The sequence below is a fragment of the Leucopleurus acutus genome (assembly GCF_964270905.1).
Source record: "Leucopleurus acutus genome assembly, chromosome: 10".
NCBI lineage: Eukaryota > Metazoa > Chordata > Mammalia > Artiodactyla > Delphinidae > Leucopleurus > Leucopleurus acutus.
The window spans coordinates 35,633,707-35,646,149 of NC_139153.1; the positions used below are offsets into that span (position 1 = coordinate 35,633,707).

The 12,443-nt window shown below is 50.1% G+C and overlaps 1 protein-coding gene across 1 annotated transcript in view; it reads right to left on the minus strand.

Moving 5' to 3' along the window:
* The window catches only part of CACNA1D (calcium voltage-gated channel subunit alpha1 D), a 320,553-nt gene that overhangs the window by 64,147 nt on the left and 243,963 nt on the right, over positions 1–12,443 (minus strand). Inside the window, exons 19-25 of the mRNA XM_082849132.1 lie at positions 11,900–12,047; positions 9,646–9,775; positions 6,345–6,404; positions 3,578–3,684; positions 1,764–1,851; positions 849–956; positions 709–761 (exon numbers count right to left, since the gene is read on the minus strand). Of these exons, the coding sequence (XP_082705258.1) occupies positions 709–761; positions 849–956; positions 1,764–1,851; positions 3,578–3,684; positions 6,345–6,404; positions 9,646–9,775; positions 11,900–12,047 (694 nt within the window). The remainder of the gene's footprint in view (positions 1–708; positions 762–848; positions 957–1,763; positions 1,852–3,577; positions 3,685–6,344; positions 6,405–9,645; positions 9,776–11,899; positions 12,048–12,443) is intronic.

Sequence of the window (12,443 nt, forward strand, 5' to 3'; positions counted from 1 at the left end):
TGCAAGCAGGCCAGCCTTGCCTGGTGACATCTCAAAAGGACAGGGACGTCTATGCTTCTAAGGTCTCAGAACTTCAGGCAATGGCCTCTGTGTCTACCTTCGTAGTCTTTTGGATGCATTGGGATAAGAGGAATGAGTATATGTCACCTGCTCTCTCCTCTGCCCATTACTGTGAACGAACATATGGCCAAGACGTGGATGATGGGAGCAAGGAGAAAGCAGCATCCTGGGACCTGTCAGAAGAGGGTGGCCAGATCCTGAACTCCAGGAAGTTAAGCTTCAGGTTCTGGTTTGAGGGAATAATTGGATACGCGGCTGTAGGCGGAGCTTCTGGGGAGCATTTCATAATTGTTATTTTAGGTTTTAGTGCCCACTCTCTCCCCCAGTCTACTGATTCGATACCAAACATCAGAAGTCATCTGTCCATGCCTTAAGGGTGATGAAAAGCTTTGGAACTAGACAGAAGTGGTGCTCCCTCCACAATGTGATTGTATGAAATGTCACTGAACTGTACAGTTTGAAATGGTTGATTTTACGTTATGTGAATTTCACCTCAAAACAAAACCCTTCCACGTCTCCGGCCATGGGCTGAGCTCTCAGGCCTCTTGTCCTCCACAACAAAAACTTCTGAAAAGCTAGCACGAGCGGATTCTTGAAGCTTTTTATCTGTTCTTCCAAACTCCCCACTCCCACGTTCAGGACACTCACCTGCATTCCTCGGGGTTACTTTTGGCTTCATCTGTGCATCGATAAAACTTTCCCTGGATACAAAACAGACAGACAGTCAAATGTGGGCTCCGCCTGAAGAAGACGGGCTGGGCTCCATGCTTGAAGGCCCTTCCCTGTACCTTGAAGAGCTGCACCCCGATGCAAGCAAACATGAACTGGAGGAGGGTGGTGACGATCATGATGTTGCCAATTGTCCGGATGGCCACAAAGACGCACTGGACCACATGCTAGGGAGAGGGGGTGGGGAGGGGACAGGGGCGTGTTAGTTCCCTGTGTTATTTCAGCCACGGGGTGAACTAATACCAGCCAAGCTTTTCTATGATTATATGCAATTTTATATTATTTTCCTACCTGACAGTCCCTTATGCTTCGTTTTTCAGGTGGTTATCTATGGAGTTACCCCCAGTGCATTATGGCCCCCTGGGAGGAACGCCCTGTAAGCAGGTTCCTCCTTGGCTTCCTCCAAAGCAGTGAGCTCAGTCAGAAGAAATGCCATGGGGTACAGCACTGCCTGGCACACAGGGTCCTGTACCCCGTAAGACGACTTAGGAAAATGTAAACCCTCTGGCCTTTTGTACATACCGCACAAGAACAGATTTAAAGACTAAAAGAAACCCAGAGGAACACTATTAATAATGAAAAAAGCAATGAAGTGTGAACAGTCATCAAATAAAGAAAAACATCTTAAATGAACAAAAAAATTTAAAAAATAGTAACTTTTTTTCATGGAAAGCCCTTTTATTTTAAATATAGCGGTGTATACATGTCAATCCCAAACTCCCAATCTATCCCTCCCCCTACCCTTCCCCCCCCCCGGTAACCATAAGATCATTCTCTAAGTCTGTGAGGAAAATAATAACTTGAAAAACACTACCAGCACTTAGCAGAGGCAGCTTCATTGGTTAGAAATGTTCTTTTCGAAGGCAAAGCTCACTGGAAAATCCATCAGGCCTCAACCCAGTTCCGGCCCAGAAAAATCAGTGATGACAGCTAACCCCAACTGAAGCCAGCCCAGCCTGGAGAGGAATCCAAACCTTAAGTCCTTTTGCTCTGTTGATTGCCCTGAGCGGTCTCAGAACCCTTAAGACTCTCAGGATCTTCACGACTGAGATGGCACTGGATCTACGGGACAGAGCAGAGGAAAGCAAGCAGGCAGAGTGTATCACGGTGGTAAAATGCTGCGAGATGATTTCACTTTAGTACAACTATGGTGGGGCCACGTGGAGCTGAGCTCATCTCTCCCCATGAACCACACACGAGGGTGGGTCTCCTCCTTCCGGCCCACGCTCCATGGCCCCTCCTAAGCCAGGGCCCCCGCACTCTCAGAGACCCTGACGGGCACACAACTAATGCAGCGGAGACACAATTTAGGAGTTTGCTTTATTCTTTCCCCCTGAGGTAAATGCTAGGCGGTACTTGTCTGAGTTGCGTTGGTTTGGTGGGTTTGCTAAGTTTGGAGGTCTGCTGCAGTGCCCTGGTGCTGGGCTTCTCTGGCCTTCAAGGAGTCCGCTGTTGGGTGGGAGAGATGGGCAACCGCAAGCCAGCATGTAGGTGTGACAACAGAGAGAAGGCAGCCAGGGGAACACACCTTGAGGAGTCTGGGAAGGCCCCATAGAGGTGATATCAGGTGAGTCCCGAGTGGGTATGGGGTTAGCATATGGGGGGCGGCAGCTGGAGGGCGCAGGCACAGCTGCAAGCTTACAGGCGTTGCAAAGATACTCGTGAGAACGCCTTTCCGAGTGGTGACTACATGGCTCCCTCTCCCTGGGTACTGATGGGAGGTGAGGAAGAGGATTTTAACACAGGGCAGTTTCAGGCAGGGGTCCTCCCCCTTCTGAAGGGGATAGAGCCTCTCATTTCCCTTTAGTTCAGAGGCCATGTGCACACATGTGCTCTCATACGAGGGGCACTGATGGTCAGCACCTGAGCAGAAGTGCTTCAAAGTCAGCAGGAAAGCAAGGCCCCCCCTGGACGCTCCCACTGGAGCCTCTGTCCCAAACCCCCAGGTACGGCAGGCAGGCAGTGTACAGCTGGGGCTGTTCCCCACCAGAAATCCCTCAATGCCATGGAAAGGTCCTGGGGCTCTGACTTGCAGCTCTGACCCCTTCTAGCTAAAAATTTTAGATGCCGGGCTTCCCCGGTGGTGCAGTGGTTGAGAGTCCGCCTGCCGATGCAGGGGACACGGGTTCGTGCCCCGGGCCGGGAAGATCCCACATGCCGCGGAGCGGCTGGGCCCGTGAGCCATGGCCGCTGAGCCTGCGCGTCCGGAGCCTGTGCTCCGCAACGGGAGAGGCCACAACAGTGAGAGGCCCACGTACCGCAAAAACAAAACCCAAACCCAAACCAAACAAACAAAATTTTAGATGCCAAAAGAAAAGAGTCATAGCAGCTGATTTATCCTGGAGAGTAAGGGAAGCCTTCAATATCCAAGCTGGAAAGGCCTGAGAGGACACCTCGTCCAACCCCTCCTGTATAGATGGGGAACTGAGATCCTGGGAGAGGAGCCCCCACCGGCCCCAGGCCCTGGACCAGCCCCTGGAGAACCCAGACTAGAGTCCAGCTGCCCTCCCTCCTGGTCTAGACTTCTTTCACCCTCTTTTGAAAAAAGTGTCACAGAGAATAATGAGCACAACCCAGCAGAGGGCATAAAAAGAGAAACGGAAACACAAGAAAGGATGAGTTGTCCCAATGCTTTCTGGCATGGGCACAAATTAAGCTTTCCCAGATAACCGAACGCCACAATTAAAACGATGCCTAGGCTTTATGGATTATGTTAAGATTCCTCACATAGACCTTCCTGCCCAACAGTCCTGTACACACACGTTCACACACGCCCCAGAATACTTACTGGATCCCAAATGACACCAGAGACACCCCAACGACCAGCATATCCAGTAAGTTGAAGTAGTTCCTGCAGAAAGCCCCTTTGTGGAGGAAAGCTCCGAAAGTCGTCATCTATAAGCAGAATCATGAGGGATTTAGAGTTTTGTTTTTCTTTTCTCTCTGCAAAGGAAAAGAAACCTGGGCTCTTTACAAAAGCTTGAGCAAAGTGTGACTTTACGACCAAGTGTGCATTAGGAAGCCAGAAATGTAAACCAACAGGGCAGAGCAACTGAATGCTTTGTTCAAAAATGGAAAAGGGGCAGCTGATTTCCTATACATTTTAAAAGAAGAGAGCAATTATTTCACTGGACCTTATCACAGTGAAAACACATTTCACTTATGAATATATCGTTGGCATGTCCAAAGGCTCTGTCTCAGCAGAGAGTCCACTTGACCAGGTTTGCCAGGATGTAATAATCACTGCCCAGACAACCTGGCTTCCCCACAAAACGCCAGTTCCGGCCCTTCTGAGACCCCAGCAGAGCCCACATTGCTCCAACCCAGACTTCCCAAGTGGGGCTAGAAGTGCCCGAGCCCCGGGCTCACACGCTCCGTTGATATAGAAACGTGCATGGTCTTCCCAGGCCCCGTATTGCTCCTAACGGCCCTTACTGATACACCCATTCTAAAGGCTCCTCCAAGCCCAGCTACTCTAGCGTGTGCCAGGTGTGGCTCAGAAGCCATCACCTGCTAAGTCACGGCCCTGAGTACCCGGAGCCCACACCGCAGGTTCCCCGCTGAGCTTCCTGAATAAGGAGCTTAGTGAGGAAGTGCTCCAGAATAAAAACTGCAGAATACATGGAGTTACTGCTTCTTTAGAAAAACAGATGGGAGAAGTTTCAGGTAAGTACAGGAGAGGAGAGGCAGAGCTGGGAGCTAATTATACTGGCCCATGTTGAACTGCCAATAATTAACCCTCTTAAACCTACAAAAAAAAGGCCACTTCAGATGGTTTAACCCCGTATCCAAACAGCCTTCCAAATCCTCCCCAGGCCACCAGGAACCACTCTTTCGAGGTCAGCTGCTTCTCAGAGATTCTGCATTTTCTGAATCCTTGTTTTAGCTCATTTTCCACTCTATGAGATACTTTCAAAATGAGAATTGATTTGGAAGATTTAAGTCACTGAGGCAAATCTATTAAAATTGAAAAGCAATAATTGTGGGGTTTTTTCTTTTAAATAAACCTGTATCTCTTTGCCCTGAAGCCCAAGAGGAACTAAATGCACTGAACAACTTAAAAATGTGGAAAGTAAAACCTCAATTAACCAGGCTAACAGGCTAAAGATAACATTTTCCTGTTCAGTTTGAGGAGAAGGCAAATTGCCAAAAAAAAAAAAGCAGCTCAGGACGAAGCAGAGGCCAGGTGAGCGTACCTGCACCCCACACCCTGGGCCTTCTGCTCCAATGCCCATCACCGTGGAGACAGAGGCAGAATGTGCTCAGTGACCGAGGCAGCATCTCACTTGGGACAACCGTCAACCAAATTTACTGGCCTAAAGGCAGGAAAATGAACTCAAATGTCTAGAAGATTTTTAACAAGGGTTTAAACAGAGGTTGGTTGGTTGGTTTTGTGCTAGTATTTTCATTAACCAAAAAAAAAAAAACAAAAAGGAGAGAGAGAACATAACTAAATACCCCATTGCCTGGAATGTTAACTGAGGTTTCATTTTACAGAAGATTTTGTAAAGAGCCCAAGTTCCACGGTACATTTAAAATACATATTTTCTTCTTTTTTTTTGTCCTGAGATGCACACACAAAATCCCCAGCATGGTTTAAAGAAACTGTGGTTCCAAGACCTCATTTCCCAGCTTTTGTCTCCACTAGGAGATGACTGCCCTGACAGTTGTCCCAGGCCACGCTGTCCCAGCACTGCGAGGACGCATGCCCCTCAGCAAGTCTGGCGTTCTGGGCTCTCCGCTGTGGGTCTCCAGACCTCTGAGTACATAGGAACGAGCTCTCCCCAGGGTGGCTTCACAACCAGTGCACAAACCACATGCAGCAATGGCGACTGGCAACTCATGCATGGGCAGTACATTCCGGGCCCCCTGTCCAGAGGGTGCTCTTTCCGTTTGTGTAAATGTAAGCCCATCCATTAAAACAGATATATCTTAACACAAAGAGACCCACATTATCTTGCAAATCCTGTTGCAAGAAAATAGTGTGTTACTCTTTTAGGGCACTGAAAACGTAATGCAGTCAAAGAAATGAGAAGAGAGACATTCCCTTCGCAGGAGAAATGCTTTTCCTCCGACTTTGATGTCAAGAAGGGTGGAAGAAAGTTCACGCATAGTATTGTATCTGTTATCAGTTGACACATTTCAGAGGACATTAAAAAAGGAGCAAAATATAATTCCCAATCACTATTAGGAAGCCAAAGGAGCTCCTACATGCATTCAAAGGTTAAAAAGAAACAGCAAAAACAAGTTGAATGGTTACAGGAAAAAAATCCTTTGGTTAAAAAAAAAAAAAGAAAAGCGGAGCTTGATCACAGAGGACAAAAACTGAAAATAGCCAAAAGCACGTCACGCGTCTTGGCCGTGTGTCACACACAGGAGCAGGCCCCTGAAACACACTCCTGTGGCACCTGTTACCTTCAAAACGATCTCAAATGCAAAAGTACCAGTGAAGACATAATCTGCATAACCTAGCATCTGGAAGGTAAACAGAGAATTGCCACCGTTATTGCTACCGCTGCTTTAGAGTACGCGAGGATCAATGAAAAAGCCATTACCTTCAACAGGATTTCAACAGTAAAGATGGCTGTGAAAGCATAGTCAAAGTAACCCAGTATCTGCAAGGCACAACACGTGGAGATGAGAAAAAGGCATCTGGACAAACCCCAGCAGCTACACGCCCACAAGCGGTCAGAGACCCGCTCTCCCGGGATATGCCTGCCACCCTGGAGGAAAGTGCAGACATGCTCAAAGGGCCCCACCTTGGTCCAACCAAGAACTTTGGGGATACTCACCTCCTGTAAGCACTCCGGGTGACCGTCCCCCGCCCCCCGGCCCAGCCTCGTGTTCTGGGCAGACAGAGGCTCACTTATGAAAGCACTATGCTGATAAGTAACTTGTGGCACCAGATAAATTAGTCTCACACACATTTTAGATTTTTAACTGCCTTTTTGGTAGAATGAAATATGCTGTCATTCAGCTGAACTTTGGATTGGAGGGAAAATGGAAACAAAGGTATTAGTGGCACCAGATGGGGCCACGTGTCCCCTCCAATTCCAGGCCATTCAATCAGGGAGCAAACGTCCTTCCCCCACCGATGTGCCAGGCTGGAGAAACCTGCAAGGAAGAGTTTCACTTATCATCTTCCTCCTGCCGGCTGCTCTGCATCTAACACTGCTCTCTCTCTCAAGGCAGGTGTTTTCCTTGCTGGGCCCATTCAAAGAACGGACTGACTTGGCCTCTGAATGATGGTCCAGGCCACTTTATCAGCATTCCTGAGAATACCGTCTCCTTTCCAAGCAGTGGAGTCCTGCTAACCCCTTCAGGGGTCCCTGCTTCTCCTCAGAGCCATGGGGGCCGAAGGGCAGGCAGGTGGGCAGCAGTGGGGCTGTCTAAGGCTGCCCACAGAGACTCCTCAGCCACGAACACAGCAGCCGAGACTCTGCCAGTGGGAGAGGCCGTCCGGGCTGCTTACCTGCAATGACAACTGGGCTCTGTGGTTCGGGGGAACTGAAGAGAGTGGCCCTGGAAGATAACCCGTGAAGCCTACCCAGGCCAACCCCGTTCATTTCACAGAGGTGGATGCTGAAAACGGGCAGCTGCTCAGGCCACACGGCCAGTCTCTGCATCGCTGAGCGGGAAGCCAGGCCTCCGACGTGTCAGTCCAGAGCCGCGGGCCCTGCTGTGTCCGTGTGGGACCCACCCCAGGGGAGTCCTTACTACTGTTACGCTAAGGCGAGGACCTGTTTCAAAGGCAGCCCTCCTCGCTGAAGTTCTCTCTCTTCAGACAGCATTATTCATTTCCCAAACTGTTTCCATTTGGGGATTTATAAATTTTACTGGAACCCTTCTGTGTATCTGTGTTTCCGGCCAGGCAATGAAAGGTCTTTCCCAGTACACTACCAAGGCTGCCCACGGGGAGCCCTGCCCCTCCTCCTCAGCCCCTCCGAGGTCGCAGCAGGGCTGTGCCTGCTGAAAGCACGTGGGTAGCCAAGAGTGACACAGCTGCCGACGAGCCAACAACTCAGCCTGGTACCCGGGGTCAGAGCTCTGGGAGGCAGGGTGTTCTTTCCTCACTCTGCCTCCTTTCTCTTTTCCACTGATGAATCAACTAAGGTTTTTTAAAAAAAGCACTGCATGATATTAGTTATATGACGTATCTCAAGTAGTGAAGCTCGCAGAGAGAAAGCAGAATGGCGGTTGTCAGGGGCTGCGGGAGGTGGACGTGGGTAAAGTTCCTGTCCTACAAGGTGAGTGAGTTCCAGAGATCTGCCATCCAACATGGTGCCCAGGGTTAAGGATACTGTCTTGTGTCCTTAAAATTTTGTCAAGGAAAATCTCATGTTAAGTGTCCTGACTACAGTCAAATAAAAACACTGTGGTATTTTAAAAGCAAGACACACATACATATGTACATCTAGTAAAAACGAACAATAACATTCTTGCGAAAAGTTGCAGGGAAATGAACCCATGGGGAAGTAATTACAATAAAAACTTAGAACGTGAGGCCCGCATGTAAATTAACTCTTTGTCAATCTGTGTTCTAGGACTAGCTTCTGACCTAGTCCATCACATAATGGTATTTTTTTCCCAAACAGCTTTTCCCCCTTGTGTCTCATCTTTAGGATGGAACCAGGGACACTGAGGGCCTTGTTGCATCTGAGTGTTTAGACAGCCTCGAGAATCTTAACAAAAGCCCTAACCTCTGAGTACAGATTGGGACAGGCTCAGGGCCTTCATCTTTACATCACCCACGCATGCTTTGAGGGGAAGATCCTTTAATCTTTGTATCAGGGTGCTCGAGTTTCAGCAATCTGATAGATTGGGTTTGCCAGGCTTCAAACCAAGAGCACTGGAAATGAAAAGACAGCACAGGGCTTGGTTGTCACAACTGAAATCGTGGGACACTGATCTGGTGATTCGTCTAAATCCACAAATCTCTAAAAATCTCTTGTACAGAAAGAGGTACCAACCAGGCAAGGCAGCGACCCCTGACGGCCTCGCACACTTGCGGGCCTCCTTCCCCGGGCAGCTTTCTGGGCGATCATCTGAAACTACGCTACGGTATTGAGGCCGGGCAGTCAACAGGCTACCGTCCTCTGAAGCTGTCTTGCCTCTGGACTGTTCTCAGTGCTGACAGCTGACCTGCTGAGACTGAATTTCTCAGGCAGGAAGTGATTTGGGTACCAGTCTCTGCCCAACATCGATGCTGGGGAAGGGAGCCAGCCCTAAATTACGAAACTGATTACAAATACAAGACTAAACCCGCTGCTTGTTTTCTTTGTAAAGCCACCTCCTGCCCCAAACTAACCAAAACTTAGTTCTTCTCCACTGAACCCTTCAGGTCCACATCTGTCATCTCCCTAACTTGTATTTCTTGTCAGTAACAGAACCAAGTAGCTTTGCGCGTTCAAGTCTTCCTGCCAACCCTACATAAGAGCTCCCGGGCATGTGACACACCTGGTTTCAATTTTACTTTCTCTCCTGCTGGATGCTGCCACCAGGCGGGAATCTCAAAATAGGTGTGCATGTGAATTGGACCAGGGAGGGGGAAAGAGGGCCCAAAACGCCGGCAGCGAGGAACGGAGAGGTAGAGGAGCGGAGCCCCTGAAAATACTCAGTTATCGCAGAATATTTGAAACGAGGTGTAAAATATTTGATTCAAGAAAGGTTTGTGGCCATAAAACAAAACCTCTCTGGCACTGACAAACCTGAAACAAAATGCCTGCAGGTGAACAAGAGGCCCACCTGAGCTTTTGCCCTCATGGCCCCTGCAGGCCCTGCACGGACGCGGCCTCTGCCCAAGAGCTCAGCACCAACCCGGGGAGCCCCGCCCTGCCGTCCTCGCTGGGGGCTTACAGTGTTCCGGAAGGAGTGGCTGCGGATGGGGTCCTCGGCGGCGAGGGCAGCGCTGCTCAGCATGATGAAGACGAGGATAAGGTTGGTGAAGATGTGGTGGTTGATGAGCTTGTGGCAGCCCACGCGGATCCTGCGGGGAAAGCCGCCGCATGGACGCAGCCCCAGAAGGGCCTGGGCCCTCAGCACACTAGGGCCACTCCGCGTTGACGAACCAGGTGGAGGACGGCTGTCCCTGTGCCTCCCAAGCCCCGACCCAGCAAACGGACCCACCGGACCATCAGCCCCTGGAAACCCCAGGATGGCAGACCCCAAGTGTTCTGTATGGACACACCGCAGAGACCACTCACTGAGTCCTTAAAAGTGGGGACACTGTCCTTCTAAAGGGGAAGAGACTGAGGCTTCAGCATTGTGAAAGAACGTTCTTAAGGCGACCCAGCTATGGGAATTCCCCGGCGGTCCAGTGGTTAGGACTCTATGCTCTCACTGCCGAGGGCCCAGGTGTGATCCCTGGTCAGGGAACTACAATCCCACAAGCCGAGCAGTGTGGCCAAAAAAAAGGTGACCCAGATAGTAGGGACCAGGGGCAGATTTCCAATCCAGGTCTGAGGGTGACGTATCCCCACCGTAACATGAAGCCCAGCTGCTCCCTTTCCCTGCCTTGGAACAGAGACCAAGGTCAGAGCTCACGCCAACAGCTCAAAAAGAATGGAAGCATTCCCAGCAGTTGGGCTGCATCAAAACATGGCCACGGTAAGTGAGGCTTGGTGCAATCTCCCGTTAGGTGGAAATTCTGTCATAAGTGCTATTTTTGCAGGGAGGAGGGGGAGTCGACCCACAACAAGTACTTCTGAGAAAGTCAAGTGAAAGTTACACCATCATGGAGGAATCTTAGAAGGATGCTACCGCGTGTGCTCAGCGCCCCCAGCCCTGGCTCTCACAATGGCTCCACAGGCCATCAGAGCCTTTCCTGACGCCCCTGATGTCCCATGGGCTAGTTAGTTAGTGCCTGACTTCCCTTAGCCTCGATGTTTGACTTTAGAATTTAAAGATTATTTTTGTCTATAGAATACATGTAGGTTTTCCTTTGAAACGTTTTTTTCACTTTAAAAACTGGAGTTCACTTTCTATGAAGGTGACCCCTTGCTTCAAATCTTCCCTTTTGGGGCTGCTTAATGCTGGGATGTGGTCCCTGGAGGGCCTGCAAGCCATCAGCAGCTAGGGAAGGCCTTCCAGTGCTGTGAGGGCAGGAGTGCTCAAAGCTTTGGGGGGAAATCAATCCATTCCTCCAATATAGGCAGACGTAATGAGCTGTAGATGTCAGTGAGTCAGCTGAATAACTTTTTAAAAGAGATACCCAAACTGTCAACGGTGATGAGTGATGAAGACTACCACCCAGTCTTCGAGTCTGTAAGACTGCGGCCCCCCTTGCTTCCCACCTATGTCTCCCTGGAGCCTGTGAATTTATGGAGTTCTTTGCCGACAGCCCAGAACTGCTTCTGCAATTCTAGAAACCCTTCCGGGAGCCATCGATTCCCCCTGGCGCTTCACTCCTTCCCGGATCATTTGAAACCTAGAAACCAGCTAGTAAATACACATCTTCCTCTTACAGTACTTGTGAGTAATTACCATGTTCCTGGTGAGCACCTGATCATTTCAACAAGAGAAATGCATTTTAAGCAGGACATCAGGGAGCTGAACTGAACAGCTACCATCTATACAATATCACTGAGCGATTATGACTTTATCACCATCAAACTCAATAGGGAAAAGTAATCAACTAAACTGGATCTCTGGGTGAAGATACTCTGCAGAAGTTGGTCAAAATCCTCATCCCCCACAGCATCTTAACAGAGGCCCCCTCGTGAAGAAAGGGTCCTTTGGATGGAAAACACTTCACAAGTGACGACTCATGGCACACCAGAGCTGTGGGCTCTGACCAAGCCACAGTATTGCACCACTGCTGCCCCAGTGCAGGGGTTGGTGGGGAGGAGAATCTGGAACAGCACTTCTCCCAGGACCTGGTCACACCCCTAAGCCCCTGGTCCAGGCACAGGAAGGCTAGGAAGAGATGCACAGGGGGCAAAGGCAAGGCTGGAGCAGGACAGGGGTCCGAGGGGGCTTGGGGGCCCTGACGCTCAGGCGCAGAAAGGGGCTGAGAACCATCTTCCCTCACCCCATCCCCAGCCACCCTCTAGCAACCTGTAGGGTCCTGGGGGAGACGGGGCAGCCGTGCAACTAGAAAGGGGATATTTACGGGTTGGTCTTGCTAAGAATGAAGAAAGCGCTCCCTTCGGGGATGGGGGTGATTTTCTCTTTCATGTTCAACTCAGACATTCTTCGAGGACGGGGGCCAGCAGGAACCTCGGGTTCATCCTCTTCCTCCTCCTCTTCCTCTTCACCTACTTTAAAGGAGACACTTTTTTTTTAGGCGTGAAATAAACAAAGACTGCACTTGGGTTTCCATGGTCGTCCTCAATTTCACATGAATATTTGGCTTAAACGTTAACATCGTCTATCAGCTTACATTAATCAAAACACTTCCAAATCCACACGGAGAGTATATGGGGCCGGGGAGGGGCTGAGAAGCGGCCGTCTGGTGAGCATGCGTAGCTGTGGGAATGAGGCCCCAGCAGTTTAAGGTCTGAGAGAAGGTGAAGGTGGCAGCGGTGGGATTCTCACTGCCCATCCCCCCAGCACCTTGCTGCTTCCCCAGCAACCTCCGCGCTCAGCTTCAGCCTGAAAAGCTGTGTGGGGTTTCAAGGCACACACAGGTCCCCAGGCTCCCTGAGTCCACGGTC